The sequence below is a fragment of the Mytilus trossulus genome, chromosome 8, assembly GCF_036588685.1.
Source record: "Mytilus trossulus isolate FHL-02 chromosome 8, PNRI_Mtr1.1.1.hap1, whole genome shotgun sequence".
Lineage (NCBI taxonomy): Eukaryota > Metazoa > Mollusca > Bivalvia > Mytilida > Mytilidae > Mytilus > Mytilus trossulus.
The window spans coordinates 30,458,921-30,475,701 of NC_086380.1; the positions used below are offsets into that span (position 1 = coordinate 30,458,921).

The following is a 16,781-nucleotide window of genomic DNA, read 5'->3' on the forward strand; positions in this document are numbered from 1 at the left end:
AGGAGCTATTGAAGAAAAAAATCTTACTCTATCTAATCCTCAGTCTTTTATTCTAAAGAGATTAAGCAATGATGAGAAGCTTGCATGAATTAAATCATGGACATAGTCACATATGTGTCCTTGCAGCATACTGTAAATTCAGAAATTATTGCGTGCATTTATTATTGCGATTTTGTCATTTTAGACTTAAATCCGATTTTAATTTTTACAACTTTGAGAAAAATCCTGTTTAATTCATATAAAATTGCAAGTTTAAATTATTGCGTTTACAACTCAGTCGCATTTTATGCAATAATAAAAACCTCGCAATAATTTCTGAATTTACAGTAGCTGATAAGAAAAACTGCTACAGCATGAAGAACTCCTATCTTATCAGACTTAATGATTTTAAAATCATTTCATAACTTAGTGTTTTTTTAGTCTATTGAAAGTCATGTTTACTTTCATTCAGATCATATCATTAGATTTTAACATCTTTTCTCCAATTTAAATGAGATCATTTTAAAAATTAACAAGTCCTAGTAAATATGCCATGTAAAATATAAAATAGGTTTTTTTTTAGCTTAAAATTATGCTGCACATGATAAAATTACTAATGGTTTATACTCCAATGAGTGTGCTGTTACATAGATTTTTTTTAAATGGTTACTTTTACAGGATAATACAGTGGGCATTTTGGTGAAGGAAATTAAAGTGGAAACTATTACAATGAAAGGGATTAATGTAACTAAAGATATAAAAGTGGAGCATATTACAATGCAGGATTTTACAGTGAAATGTATTACAATTGAGACCATTACAGTGGAGTATATAACAGTGTAGGGAATTTTAATGGAGGGTATTGCAGTGAAGGGTAAGTGGAGGGTAGGTAGAGGGTAAGTGTAGGTAAGTTGATTTAAGTGGAGGGTAAGTAGAGCTAAGTGGAGGATAAGTAGAGGTGAGTAGAGGGTAAGTGGAAAGTAGGTTAAAGTGGAGGATAAGTAGGGGTAAGTAGAGGGTAAGTTGTTGGTAGGTTAAGTGGAAGATAAGTAAAGATAAGTGGAGGGTAGGTTAAGTAGAGTGTAAGTACAGGATAAGAAGAGGTAAGTACAGGGGAAGAAGCAGGCAAGTGGTAATTGGGGGTAAAGTAGACGTAAGTGGAAGTTAAATAGAGGGTATGTAGAGGTAAATGAAGATTAAGTAGAGATAGGTGAAGAGAAAGTGGTGAGTGGAGGGTAAGTAGAGGTAAGTGGAGGGTAAGTGGTGAGTGGAGGGTAAGAAGAAGTAAGTGGAAGGTAAGTAGAGGTAAGTAGAGTTAAGTTGAGGGTAAGTGGTGAGTGGAGGGTAAGAAGAGGTAAGTGGAAGGTAAGTAGGGGTAAGTAGAGGTAAGTAGAGTTAAGTAAGGTAAGTAGAGGGTAATTAGTGGGTAGGTTAAGAGAAGGGTAAGTAGAGGTTAGTGGAGGAGGGTAGGTTAAGTGGAGGGTAAATAGAGGTAAGTACAAGTAAGAAGAGAGTAAGAAGAGGGTAAGTGGAGGTAAGTAGAGGTAAATGGAGGGTAGTAGAGGTAGGTGGAGGGAAAATAGAGGTGAGTGGAGAGTTAGTGGAGGGTAAGTGGTAATTAAAGGTAAGTGGAAGGTAAGTTAGGGGGAGGTAAGTAGAGGTAAATTGAGGGTAAGTAGAGGTAAGTGGTAAAAATAGGTAGTTGGAGGGTAAGTAGATGGTAAGTAAAGGGTAAGAAGAGGTTAGTGGAGGATATAAGTGGAGAGTAAGTGGTAAGTAGAGGTAGGTGGACGGTAAGTAAAGGTGAGTGGAGGGTGAGTGGTAATTAAAGGTAAGTGGAAGGTAGGGTAAGTGGAGGTAAGTAGAGGTAAATTGAGGGTAAGTAGAGGTAACTGGAAATAAATAGAGGTAAATGGAGGGTTAGTATAGGGTAAGTGGAGGTAAGTAAAGGAAAATGGATAATAAGTAGAGGTGAATGGAGGGCAAGTAGAGGTAAGTGGTAAAAATAGGTAGTTGGAGGGTAAGTAGAGGGTAAGAATAGGTAAGCAGTGGGAAGGTTAGGAGAAGGGTAAGTAGAGGTTAGTGGAGGGTAAGTAGAGGTTAGTACAATTAAATAGAGAGTAAGTAGAGGGTAAGTGGAGGTAAGTGGAGGTAAGTAGAGGTAAATGGAGGGTAAGTGGTAACAAGAGGTAAGTCGAGGTAAGTGGTATGTAGGTTGAGAGATGGGTAAGAAGAGGTTAGTGGAGGGTAGGTTAAGTGGATGGTGAGTAGAGGTAAGTACAAGTAAGTAGTGAGTAAGGAGAGGGTAAGAAGGGGGTAAGTGGAAGTAAATGGAGGGTAGGTAGATATAAGTGGAGGTAAGTGAAGGGTACATCCAGGTAAGTAGAAGTCAGTATTGGGTTAATGTAGGTTAATGGAGGTAAGTTGAGGGTATGTACAAGTTAGTGCAGGGCAAGAATAGGTAAGTAGAGGGTAAGTGGAGGTAAGTAGACATAAGTGGAGGGTAAGTGGAGTTGAGTGGATGGTAAGTAGAGGTAAGTAAAGGTAAGAGGAGGGTAAGTTAAGATAAGAAGAGAGTAAATAGGAGGTGGAGGGAAAGTAGAGTTAAGTGGAGGGTAGGTTAAGTGGAGGATAAGTAGGGGTAAGTAGAGGTAAGTGGAGGGTAGGTTAAGTGGAAGATAAGTAGGGGTAAGTAGAGGTAAGTGGAGGTAAGTAGAGGTAAGTATAGGGTAAGAAAAGGGTAATTGGACATAAGTGGAGGTTAAGTTGAGGGAAAGATGAGGTAAGTGGAGGATAAGAGGAAGGTATTACAGAGAAAGGTAAGTAGATGGGAAAGTTAAGGGTAAGTAGAGGGTATTACAGTGAAGGGTATTCCAGTGGAGGTTATTAGAGAATTACAGTAAAGGGTATTACAGTGAAGGGTTAGTACAGTGTAAGTGGAGGGTATTACAGAGAAGGGTAAATAAGGTATTTGGAAATTATTACAGTGGAAGGTATAACAGTGGAGGGTAAGTGGATGTTATTACAGTAGAGGGTATTACAGTGAACAGTAAGTGGAGGGCATTACAGTGATGGATAAGTAGAGGTATTTACACTGGAGGGTAAGTGAATGGTATTCCATTCTCAATTTTATTACAGTGAAGGGTAAGTGGAAGGTATTATAGTGATGGGTCTGTGGAGGGTATGACAGTAAAAGATAAGTGGAGGGTATTACAATGGAGGGTAAGTGGATGGTATTACAGAGAAGGGTAATTGGAGGGTATTACAGAGGAGGATATTACAGTAGAGGGTATTACAGTAAAGTTATTACAGTGGAAGTTTTAACATGAAGGGTATTACAGAAGAGGGTATTACAGTGAAGGGTATTACAGTAGAGGGTATTACAGTGAAGGGTATTACAGTAGAGGGTAATAAAGTGAAAGGTTTTACAGTGGGAACTATTACAGTGAAGGGTATAACAGTGGGGATATTAAAGTTAAGGATATTACATTGAAGGGAGAAAATATTACAGTAGGCTTTGCCACAGTTGAGGGTTTTACAGTGGAGACCATTACATTACAGTTAAATGTATTTCAGTGAAGGATATTTCACTAGAAACCCTTATAGTGGAGTATATTACAGCAGATGGTATTTCTTGCACTATTTAAGGATATTACATTGGAAATGAATATCTGTTATATTGACTTTCCGCTAGAGGTAGAGGACAGGAGAATTCTGGTGGTACACCTAGCTGTTCTATTGACTTACCGCTAAAGGTAAAGGACAGGAGAATTCTGGTGGCACACCTAGCTGTTCCACTTTCACGTCTTGTAATTGTTTACATTTCTTTAATAATTTCTCATCATCTGTAGCAAATTTCTTGTGAAGCACTTTGAAAATAGTTTGGTGAACATTTCCCATTATATAACTGGGAAAAAATAGAAATCAATCATTAACATATATTAGAGACGTCTGAACATAACTTTACAAACATATAACACATTTGAAATATTGACATTATCATCTAGTAAATGGGAATTAATGCAATTTTGATTGAATTCAAGTGCCTAATACAAATACATTCTTTTCAATCCATTCACATCTTTTATCAATTTTAATAGATTTTGGCATATTGTATTTAACTTAAAATTGAGAATGGAAATGAGGAATGTGTCAAAGAGAGAAGAGCAGAAAAAAGGCTCAAGGCCGCCAATGGGTCTTCAACACCCAGAGGCAGGCTTCATCTGGACTATGTGTACTAGTTCAATGAAACTCTCAACACTGAAACATATAAATTGTCTACTATTAAGGACTGGATGTCAACATCAATATGTCTTTCAGCTATTGTGTCATTGGGTTGCTGTCTATGCTATGAATGCCCACATTTTCTTTTATTCATATATAGCATAAAACTGAGAATGGAAATGGGGAATGTATCAAAGAGACAACAACCCGACCATTGAAAAAACAACAGCAGAAGGTCACCAACAGGTCTTCAATGTAACGAGAAATTCCCGCACCAAGAGGCATCCTTCAGCTGGCCCCTAAACAACTTGGGACAGGCGCAAAAATATGTTTACCTTTCTATACAGGAACTAAGGTCGTCTCTAAATGACATGTCTTGCCAAAGTTTGTGTTTACTACATTTGAAACATTTCTGAAATAAATAAACCATTTATTCAAACTTAAAGCTAAAGATATCTTGTTCTGATATACAAATTTGTTTGTCTTTTACATATTGCTACAAAACAGAGATAATATTAATAAAAATAACCAAAACAAATCTTCGTTTGGGAAAACGTTGTTTTTAATCTTTTTTTATTCAAAAGTGATTTATTGCAACAAATGTTTAGAAATGATGAACATCTTTATAATTATCTGTTTTGGTCACCATTTTAGAACTTCTTCATATCTTATTTCTTGTTTTTGTAACTTTTATCTCCCATAAACAATGTAACCTATGAAATCCAATCAGCAATCCTTGGGTGACTCCACTCCTCTCCTTCTATGAGGTACGGAATCGGCCGAGTTGTGACGATTGCTATGAAATCTATTTAGCCTATTTTTTTCAAATGGTTTGAGATTCACATAAATATGTCAGAAAATTTTCCCTCATGTAAAATTAATTTTAAGGAAATTTAGAATAAGGGACAGAAATAATGCAGAAATAAAACTTCTCAAATAGATTTAGCAATTAAAATTGGAGATCATCAAAGCTATTAATTAAAGATGATGTCTATATTCTCATAGCATTATTGCCTACAATTGGTCTGCCAAAACTAGCTTTGATCTATATCATTTGGTGTCTTGTGAAAAGTTTTCTCATTGTGGCAATCATTCCACATCTTCTGTATATTTATAAAAATAAAATAAAAAATAATGCAAATTTGATTCATTCATTTATGCAAATACATGTACTAACCTCAGTAGCATTTAAAGCTATAGATTGAAGTTTTTCCAAAGCATCGTCTAAATAATCTTCTAAAACCATGTAACTTGTATTGAATTGATTGACACTATCTTCCAAATGTCGTAGAACCTGTAAAATATATTATCGCTATTTTGTGCATTTTTCCTTTGATCTTTTTTTGTGATAATTTTCATATCATGCTTCTCTCTTGAGATGGAAAAATTATCACTAGAAACTACGGAGGCCACGTGGCGTTGCTAACAAAATTGACATGAAATTCGAAATTGACAAGTTCAACGTCGTCATAGGTAAAATAGCGATGAATAGATTATCATTTATAATCTCAACTCGATTGCTTTTCTCACTTTCGCTGTACCAGCTCAAGCGAGAAAATCAATCTCGTTGAGATGATCAACGATAATCTATAAGTATAGTATATATAGACAATGAATGCAATATGGTGACAATAAAAAAAGTAGGGGTGTGATAAAGGGTATGCGATAACAGGTGCGCAACAAAGTTGCGTGATATAGATTAAACAGCAGGCTATTTATCAAATATTCAAAACTACTGTATTTACTACTAAAAATATGATAAATAAGTATATCATATGTTTATTCTACATTATTTTTATCAAAAGCAGGAAAAGCTTACTTTGTTTTTCAAACTAGTTTATAATCATTCAAAGCTCATATTTTGTGGCAGCATAACCACCTTTCCACAAATAACTATTTGCATTGAGAATGTATGTGCTTTTCATTAATATGTTATACTAAAGTCGCTGTCATGTAAAATTGGCACCATGATTTTTGTCAAAATTTTCTTAAATATCGACAGTGTTTACTAGAGATTATGATTTTCAATTGGCGGAAGAAAATTTTGACAAAAATCATGGTGCCAATATTAGGTGATGGCGACTATAATTGTTTCTGTTGTTTCTTTGTAGATATTTCAACATACAGTGGTCAGTGCAGTTTTCACATGTGACCAACTCTTTCTTTATCTGTTTGCTTAATAAAATTAGCTGCACTACTGGCAAGCTGATCCCTCGATGCTATCATGTTTTTGTTTTATTCACTAGCCTTACCTTTAAGGTTCATTTTTCAAATAGTTGGTTACTTACTTTAAAATTTATAGTAACTTTAAGAAAAACTTACTATTTTATATTCACCAAAAGATTGTAAGAATTCTTTACACCTGAAATATGGAACACATACAATTGCTTCAATATATATAAAAAGATGTGGTATATAAGTGCAAATGAGACAACTCTCTATCCAAGTTGAAATTTGTAAAAGTGAATCATTATAAGTGAAAGTACAGCCTTCAATACAGTGCTTGGCTCACATAAATCAGCAAGCTTCAAGACTTTATGATTATAAGAAATGGAACAGAATATTTGATTAAAAATTATTAAAATATAAGATGTGGAAAGAAATCTTATCTTTATTTATAAACTTTTATAAACTTAAGTATGTTTTCCAGCTGTCATTAGTCTTATGTATATAAAGTGTAAATGGTGAAGAATATCAAAAATTTGCTAAGTGAAATACATTTTACAGAACTTTAACCATTTTTCTTAATTTTCATCCTTGGTTGACCTACTGTATCTTTTTAGTGAAAACAATGTGATGTCAGATGAATTGTTTGTGTTAATAAAACTATAGGCTCTCAAGAGCCTGTGTCGCTCACCTGTTACTGTATTTACTGATGTCGGTCATCTTGGTTGGTAGGTGGGGTCATTATACACTTTTTTTAAATAGATACCCTAGTAATGATTGTGGCCAAGTTTGGTTAAATTTTGCCCATAGTTTCAGAAAAGAAGATTTTTGTACAAGTTACAAAAATGACGAAAAGTTGTTCAATATTGACTATAATTTATAGTATAAAGGGCAATAACTCCTAAAGGGGTCCTCTAACAATTTTGATCATGTTGACTTATTTGTAGATCTTACTTTGCTGAACAGTATTGCTGTTTACAGTTTATCTCTATCTATAATAGTATTCAAGATAATAACCAAAAACTGCAAAAATTCCTTAAAATTAACAATTTTAGGGCAGCAACCCAACAACGAGTTGTCGGATTCATCTGAAAATTAGTGAGGGGAAAGATCTTATTCTGATGGACATTTAAATCTTGACAGATTTGCCCTTAATGTCTTAGTTTCAAAGATATAATTCAAAAACTGTATTTTACCGCTATGTTCTAATTTTAGCCATGTCGGCCATTTTGTTTGGTAGGCAGGGTCATCGGACACATTTTTTATACAATATGAAGAAGAAGATTTTTGTACAAGTTACAAAAAATGACGAAAGTTGTTAAAAATTGACTATAAAGGGCAATAACTCCTTAAGGGGTTGACTGACAATTTTGGTCATGAAACTTATTTGTAGGTCTTACTTTGCTGAACATTATTGCTGTTTACAGTTTATCTCTATCTATAATAGTATTCAAGATAATAGCCAAAAACTGCAAAATTTCCTTAAAATAACCAATTCAGGGGCAGCAACCCAACAACAAGTTGTCCCATTCGTCTGAAAATTTCAGGGCAGATAGATCTTGACCTGATCAACAATTTTACTCCAGTCAGATTTGCTCTAAATGTTTTGGTTTCAAAGATATAAGCCAAAATATACATTTTACCCCTGTGTTCTATTTTTAGCCATGGCGGCCATCTTGATTGGATGGCCAGGTCACCGGACACATTTTTAAAACTAGATACCCCAAGGATGATTGTGGCCAAGTTTGGTTAAATTTGGCCCAGTAGTTTCAGAGGAGAAGATTTTTGTAAAAGTTTACGGACGACGGACGACGGACGCAGGACGACGGACGACGGACGCCAGGTCAGGTGAGCTAAAAAGCACACTCACTCTGCAAAAGTTATCTTCTGTGGGGATATTTCAATACTATTTCGTTTCTGGTTATTGGAAGTCTAGAAAAAATACAAAGATTTCATTACAAAATATTTCGTTTGCTACACTCACATGACTCATATATACTTTTTTTTAAAAAGAGATACTTGGAGACATCTAACTGCAACAAATATATGGCATTATTCATTAAAGGAAATTTCAAAACATAAATTCAATGACTGCTTTCATGCATGCTATTGTCATATTTTCAGTATGTGTTTTTCTTTTTTTTTGTGTTTTAACACCACTTTTAAGCACAGCATTTAGGCTATTTAGTGGCGATCAGTTTTTATTGGTGGAGGAAGCTGGAGTGCCCGGAGAAAACCACTGACCTTTGTTTGGAAAACTGACAATCTTAGTCAATTAAGATTGTTAATAGATTTTCTCCGTATTAGTAAGGTCAATTGGAATTTAACAGCTATTAAAGATTTAACAAAACCCTACATTTTTCTGAGTTCAAAACTAAAATGTGTCTGAAAACGGGTCTGTATATAATTTTAATAATGGGGAATGTGTCCAAGGGACATAGTTGATGTCCTGGCTTGCATACTTGCATATAGCATTATGAAGGGGCATAAATCTTTGGTCTGTGACTTGTGGTACATGTAATAAGCATTGTGCATAAGTTTCATGACATTTGGTTGAGGCTAACTAAAGTAAGAGAACTGAATTCAAAATAGCCTATGAAAATTTTTCTTTAAGAAGTTTTAATGGATGAGTATATATTTAACGTCCAGTGGCAAATAAAAAGGATATTTAGGATGAGATCATGTCAGTGCGATACAAATATCTAGACCAATACCCTGAGCTGTATTTTTACTTGCTAGTTGAGTTCACAAGGTAACAGTACACAGGAACACATGTCACCCTACCTGGACACATTATGCTGACTTGGAGCCAAGCACTGTCCAGTCTTTGATCTTACGCATAATCTTTAATGAGCACTTAGAACAAAAGCAGCAAATACTAATTTTACAGTCTTTGGCTTGACCTGGCTAGAGTAAGAGGAGAAAGGCTACCACAAGACCATCAAAGCATTCATATCACATCTCCTAATTTCTACATAAATAATTTTAAAATAAAAACAATAAAACTTATTTTTACAGTAAATATATTGATTTTTGTAAGTGTTGTCTTTTCATGTTTCAAATAATTAACAATTTTTAAATTCATAACTCATCAATACTACATACCCTATACATTGAATCAAATGGCTTCTCTATAACTAGAATTCTGAATGGTTTGTAATCCTGAAAAATATTTAACAAAAAGTTATATTGTGGGTAAAAATCATAATTTTCTATTATTAAGTTATACAGGTGCAAAACTGAAGATGACTTTCTGCCAAAATTTGAACTCTGTCTGCATTTTTTTGGTTTTCAGCATTGTGTATGAGGGGGGATAGGAGGGGTCCTGATCCCAAAATCCTGGGCTTATAAACATGAAATCCAGAGGTCCCGAATTTAAATAATTTAAATCCCGACATCCCGAATTTCGAATAATAGAATTCCCGGATCCCCACAGGGTCAATCCCGAAATCCCAAGCTTAAAAAGACCTGATCCCGGAGACCCGATAAAAGTCCTATCCCCCCTCGTGTATGAGTTTCATAAAATTTGGGTGAGGCAAACTTAACTTAGAGTGATGAAGGCCAAAAAAAATTGTAATTTTCCAAATAACAAAGGGACATAACTCTAAAATGGTTAGTAAATCTATTCCCAAATTCGAACTGTCTTAAAGGTTTAGTTCTTAGCATTGATCATGTTGTTTATAAGTTTCATAAAATTTGCATGAGGTAAATGTGATATGTGTAGAAACGAAAAAATGGGATGGATGCATTAAATGACCACAACTATAAAGACTAACAGTTAAGGGTAACACTCCTGTAGCCTTAGAATCTTACTTGAAAAATACAGATTGCAAAAAAGTAGCAGTAATGATTAATTTCCAGATGGAAGTGCAAGATGATCTTTGGTGATTATCAATAAGAAGTATGAAACCTGTGAGCTTCATAACATAAAAAATAAAAAGTAAAATCACAAAAATACTGAACTTAGAGGAAAATCAATTTTGAAAGTCAATAATCACATGGTAAATCAAATAACAAAACTCATTAAAAACAAATAGACAAGAACTGTCATATTCCTGACTTGCTACAGGCATTTTCAAATGACGAATATGGTGGATTAAACCTGGTTCTATAGCACTAACCCTCTCACTTTAATGACAGTCTCATCAAATTCTGTTATATTTACAATGATGCGATAAATAAAATAATTTCAACTAAATAACAGTGTGTGAAATGTTATACACTTACCTGACTGTATCCTTGTTCTTCATTGATTATTTTGATATGATGTTTTCCTTCGTAACCTGTAACATACAGAGCATGGTTTTACAATGTAATAAAATACAATGATTTTTAACTCAGATTAATCTTCTCCTGGCATATTGATTTACAAGATACTGATTGATTGATTAATCCTTAATGTACAATTTGCATAAATATTGAAGACCATAACGTGTTAAATGAACCTTGTGACTTATGTAACTGGAATATACACTCAAACTGATTTTTTAACGAGCTTGCTCACAATGTGACAATTATCATTAAAATAGTCTTATATCCATGATACCTATGACTTAAGGATGTTCGCTGCTCAGTTTCAATATAAATAACTTTTCATAAAAGTAGTATGTATTGATAGGGAATAAGTTGAGGAATAAAAAAAACATAAAAAATATAGGGGTCAATGTGATTGTTTTTGAGATATTAGCCATTGGCATTTTGGCGGGAAAATGAAGACTTTTACAAGTGACTTATAATTATACATGTAAAAAATTAACAAAAAGAAAAATGGGGGTTCATGGGAAAATTTGTTTAAGGCATTCAAATGGATAAAACCAGAGGATTCCGAATATCTGACAAAAATTACAAAACATGACAAGCAGACATCCTTAAAATATGTTACCTTCACCAGTCACAAATTCTCTTCTTTTTTCATCTAGATGAACTGATATTTTGTCACTGGACAACAAAAAATATTCTCTAAAAGATATAAAAATAATTAATTATTTTCTTGAAAGGATTAAATGCAATATCAAAGGATTTGCATATATTACAAAGTTTAAATTCATTAACAAGTTACAAGACAGAAAAATTTATGATTAAGAGAAGTTAAAATTTGGGTGCATCTTGTGAAGAACCACCATTTTGACAGTACAAATTTATTAATATTTGCATAAACTTCTCCCTTTCAGAGCAAAAATATAATGTACTAAAACAAGGATGACTTGCCAAATTTTCAGTCTTCTGTATAAGGGCTTGTTACAAAATTGTGTCTTTTATAAACAATACAAATCAATATATCAGGTCAATTAATATTGCTTATTAGAATTGTGAAATATACTGTAAAAAACTTATGAGACTATTTCAAATGAATATTGTGCATTGATAGAAATATTGTGTGCATAAACACTCACCCTTTGAAGTATGGGGATGGCTTTAATATATGACTTGCTGAAAGCAAACAGAAAACAAAAATAATAATCTGTGACCACTCACCAACTGGTATTAACACTTTTTAAAAGATATTTACTAATCATGAAATTGTCAAAATTGATTCATTATTTATGAACTTCTTTAACTGTGTCCTGTTTGATTATTCTGACTTATTCTTTATTTCTTTGATATAGTAGCATAACAGTAGATCTGGCCTCACGGTCATAAAACTTTCGAGCATGATTTTTGTACTCAGACTTGAAGATCAACCAATCAAATTGCTGGATTTCATGTTACGAGCATGGTTTTTGTGCTCCGAGCACTGAGAAAAGTTTTATGCCTTCAAGGCCTGCACTGTAGTTCAAACTCAATAGGCTTGAAATGAAACTTTATGTGATGTTCTTAAGCCACAAAATAAACTACCGGTATTGAAAATATGGGAAAGATTAAAACCAAAATCCCGTTGCTCAGCGGTTGTCATTTGTTATGGTTGTTCATAAGTGTTTTTCCTTTATTATATAGATTAAGGTGGTACCTAACACTACAGGGAGATAACTCTGTAAAATCAGCAGAACGTTTTAATGACGTTATGTAGTTAAGGGATTATTAAGCTCCTCAATGATCAAAATAAGTTTTTGTCAAACTGCTATATAACCAGTATAATTTTTCTGATTTAACGGTTGATTCAATTATTTGAAATTTTTATATTTTAGTCAAAGGGTCAAAGTAAATACTTTGTCAAAATTTATGGAAAATTAAAAGAGCCATATTGATTTTAGTTCAGATGTTGGGTACCACCTTAAATTGTTGGTTTTCTTTTTTGAATAAATATTGTTTCACACCGGTTATTTTGGGGCCCTTTATAGCTGGCTGTTCAGTGTGAGCCAAGGCTCTACAACAAAGGTTGTACTCGACCTATAATTGTTTACTACATTTGACTAGAATGGAGAGATCTCACATTGGCACTCATACATGTACCACATTTTCTTATTCATATTTAAATAGACTACGTAGTAATACATACAGTTTGTTTGGGATTTAAAAGTGTGTAACCAAATATGTCCATAAAATGTGTTTTTGAGTTTCTTGCTGCATTGAAGACCCATAAGTGGCCTTCAGTCGGTTGTCTGCTTTTTTGGTCAGGTTGTTGTCTCTTTGACATATTCCCCATTTCCATTCTCAAATTCCATGGCAAATATGAAAATTCAGGTTAGGCAGGGAGACAGGAAATACAACTATACTGTTTTTGGTCTTACTTCTAATTTGGTTTCAATCTTAAATGCATAAACTTACCTATAAATTTGACAGAAAATGTCGACTCCATGAGTGATGTTGTCTGTGGAACACATAGTATGTAACCATTATCTTGGACTTCTTTGTACAGGTTTTTATGTGTAGTCTGAAATTTAAATGAAAAATTTAGTGATTAACATGATTCATACTGAAAATGTCTTTAAAATATTTCACCCCCAAAGTGGAAAGGGATTAATATAAGTTGAAAGTCAGGAGCCTGTAATTCAGTGGTTGTCGTTTGTTAATTATGTGTTACATATTTGTTTTTCGTTCATTTTTTTTACATAAATAAGGCCGTTAGTTTTCTCGTTTGAATTGTTTTCATTGTCTTATTGGGGCCCTTTATAGCTGACAATGCAGTATGGGCTTTGCCCATTGTTGAAGGCCGTACAGTGACCTGTAGTTGTTAATGTTTGTGTCATTTTGGTCTTTTGTGGATAGTTGTCTCATTAGCAATCATACCACATCTTCTTTAAATTTTTATATTGTTTTGCAATCCACCATAAATAAATATGTTTAAACTAATAGGAAACACTGTATTACTTCATTCAGTTTAATTGGCTATGAGTGAATACCAAAACAATGATGGAGTTGAGTAGGTTCCTGTACTCTGATGATCAATTCTATTGTTCTTATCCCTAATGGTTCTTTCAAATTTAATAATGAACCACTTTTTAAAATAATTCAGTTTATTTCAGAGCTGCTCTATATCTACAGTGTCCTTGCCAGAATTTTCACAGTGATAGCACCATCATGACCATGGAAATTAACATAGCACTAGTTGTTCAACAATATAGCACCATGTGCCTTGTACCAGTCAGGAGACTTACTTAAATGAGTGATTTTTTAATCTGACACTGATTCAAGTAACATTGATCCCACAAATGATGGAAGTACTGAAGTAAGCTAAGAGTTGTCTTTCTTTAATAATCACCTAATTAAGTAGTACAAATAAATCACTGGACAAAGTGATTTAATATAATTGTTGCTTTAAATATACAATACTTATGATCCAGGGACTAATTATGTCATGTATGTTGCTAAAAATAACAGAACCAACATTTGCGTTGATATGATGACCGGTCATGTCAAGTGATGACCTTGAAATGAATCTGGGACAATGAGTGCATGACATGAAAAATCACTTGTTTCAACAAGTATCAAACCTCATATTTTGAGTATTCTTATTTTAATTAACCCAACTAATTTCAACATCCACAAACAGTGAAATGTTTATCCAGAACAGTAAAAATTTATTTAAAAAATCAGATGTAACATGAAGCTTAATTTTTACAGTTTTTTTTTAATAAAATTATGAAAATATGCTTTAAAGTATCAATGCATTGCAAAAAACAAATATTTCATAAAAAAAAAAATTAAAGTCAGATATTTTTATGAACATGTACAAATGTATCCTGTTCATATTGGATACACATTTTTTTAAATCTGATGCAGGCTTTTCGTAGTCAAAGCATTTCAACTGAGGTACTACACAGGCATCAAAAGGAGTATCAAGGGTTATATAATTCAATACCAGACACTATCTCTTTTACATACTGTATTGCCATAGAGAGATAATCATGATAATAGTCCTGAAGAAAATCAGTAAAACACAAAAATCAATGTACTAATGAACTCAAAATCATTCTTTTTTTTTAAGTTTAGTTGACTGATGCTGCTCTGGTTCTACAATTTACATTTGTATCTGATGATCACTAAAAATTGTAATATAGACTTCTTATTCTTTTACCTGCCTCATATTATGTAATCATATATGGCAGTTAGGATTATTATGTCATTATTATTTCCCTTGTTTAAAACTATAAATTTCATATTTCTTTATTTACGAATTTACATGCAGTTTATTCAGTATATATTTGTTAAATAACATAGCTTTTGCAATATGAATTCATTGGTTTAAGATATATTTATTTATATTGTAAAGTTTAATATTTGCATCGTTGCAAAATCTTTGGTAATTAACCTTCTGTGAGAAATTTATATATTTTATATAACTGGTTTGAGATTATTATTTTGAATGCTCTGAGGACTGACATTCAGTCCAACCTAGGAAAGCCAAGCTTTCCAACCATCAATTAGGTTAGTGCATTTGCTACATGCCTCCTTAGTACGGGTAATTTGAAGTTATGGAAAGCTCCATTTGTACATACTTTTGGCATATATATCACAATAAAAGTTGTACTTTGTTGATTAAATTATATATTCTTTTCAGTTTTTTGGTTAACATTTACTTAGATATATTATACATGTAGCGCATCACATTTGGCATCAGTCGTTTCCATTACATCAGTTTACAAACTAGAATTAGCTGTGGTCCGCATCCCCGAATCGCAAGCAGAATTGTTTCTGCTACACATAGTTTGCAACTTCTCTAATCATGCTAATCAGAGAGCAAAAATAATGAGGTAATAAAATATGCAATGTGATTATATGAAAAGGAATTATAGTTATCCCGTACCATTGTAAACTCGTACCAACGTCAACTCGTACCACTTTACAAAAACTCGTACCAATGCAAACTCGTACCACTGCTAACTCGTACCAACTTATTTAAATGGTGTTTAATGATGTATGTAATTTACTTTCACTCAATACCTCTCAAGTCTGTAAAATGTATATAATTTGAAAGTACAATGACCAATTTGCAGCTAATGTTCCCTGTCTATTGGATAGAAAATACTGTGGCAGAATATCGGGGCGACCCCTGGCAGATTTGCTTTGTTGTCTCCTTTGACTTTTTTAAACTTTTACTGATTATTATTGAATTTAATTTTTAATCATTCCAAATTAATTTTTCATAAATAAATCCTAGCACTTAATCAAAATGATTTCCAAAATGAAATTCTTACTTTTTATAAATAACAAGTTACAATGAAATGTAACCGATTCTTGTTCCCGAATTTTCCCGCCAAAAAGCACATGGCTTTCAACAATTGTAAACATAGCATTCAATTTGTGATCACGGATTACAGCATTAATTAATTTAATTTGGATATTCAACTTAATTAAGGTACAGTTAAAGCAATGTTTTTTCTTTCTTCTGGATTATAACTACTTTGAAATATCAGCTTAAAAAATAAAACTTTTTAGAAAACATTCGTATTTTTGTCTATAAAATACAGTATAAAATTCAAGTAATTCAACATTAATTTTATTAAGTTTACAAAAAAAAATAACATAAAATATTCGTAATTTTTGATATATCTTTGATGGTACGAGTTTGCAGTGGTACGATATCCCAGTGGTACGAGTTAACTTTTGTTGGTACGAGTTAACATGGTACGAGTTAACTTGCTTCCTATGAAAAGTACGGGAAAATGCACAAATGTGAAAGTCGTTTCTAAACCCTTATGTCATTTCATTGAACAATGGAAATAAATTTAATGACAATTAATTTTTCTCAAGCAAGGATGGTTACCCTCAAAATGTGAAAAAAAAATGTGGTATGATCAGATGATTGTCACAGCCAAAGGGACAGATTATGATATCCACATAACTGTCATCAGTTCCTTACACTTATAATTTAATTACCTGTAATGACCTAAAGAAAGGATTAACATCTAATTCATCAATTTCAGCCATTGTTCTGAATATTTTGAGAAATTAATTTGATATCTGGAATCAAACCAATGATAACCTGATAATTTTATCAATCATGAGTTATGACAGTTGACCGGGAGTGTACG

The 16,781-nt window shown here is 33.0% G+C and overlaps 1 protein-coding gene across 1 annotated transcript in view; it reads right to left on the reverse strand.

The window, feature by feature from the left end:
- LOC134727564 (ankyrin repeat domain-containing protein 27-like) overlaps positions 1-16,777 on the reverse strand; it is a 29,114-nt gene extending 12,337 nt beyond the window's left edge. Inside the window, exons 1-11 of the mRNA XM_063591945.1 lie at positions 16,627-16,777; positions 13,075-13,180; positions 11,763-11,799; positions 11,252-11,328; positions 10,597-10,652; positions 9,475-9,531; positions 8,240-8,301; positions 6,526-6,565; positions 5,381-5,497; positions 4,539-4,615; positions 3,727-3,886 (exon numbers count right to left, since the gene is read on the reverse strand). Of these exons, the coding sequence (XP_063448015.1) occupies positions 3,727-3,886; positions 4,539-4,615; positions 5,381-5,497; positions 6,526-6,565; positions 8,240-8,301; positions 9,475-9,531; positions 10,597-10,652; positions 11,252-11,328; positions 11,763-11,799; positions 13,075-13,180; positions 16,627-16,677 (840 nt within the window). The 5' untranslated portion in view covers positions 16,678-16,777. The remainder of the gene's footprint in view (positions 1-3,726; positions 3,887-4,538; positions 4,616-5,380; positions 5,498-6,525; positions 6,566-8,239; positions 8,302-9,474; positions 9,532-10,596; positions 10,653-11,251; positions 11,329-11,762; positions 11,800-13,074; positions 13,181-16,626) is intronic.
- Positions 16,778-16,781: the final 4 nt, after the last annotated feature.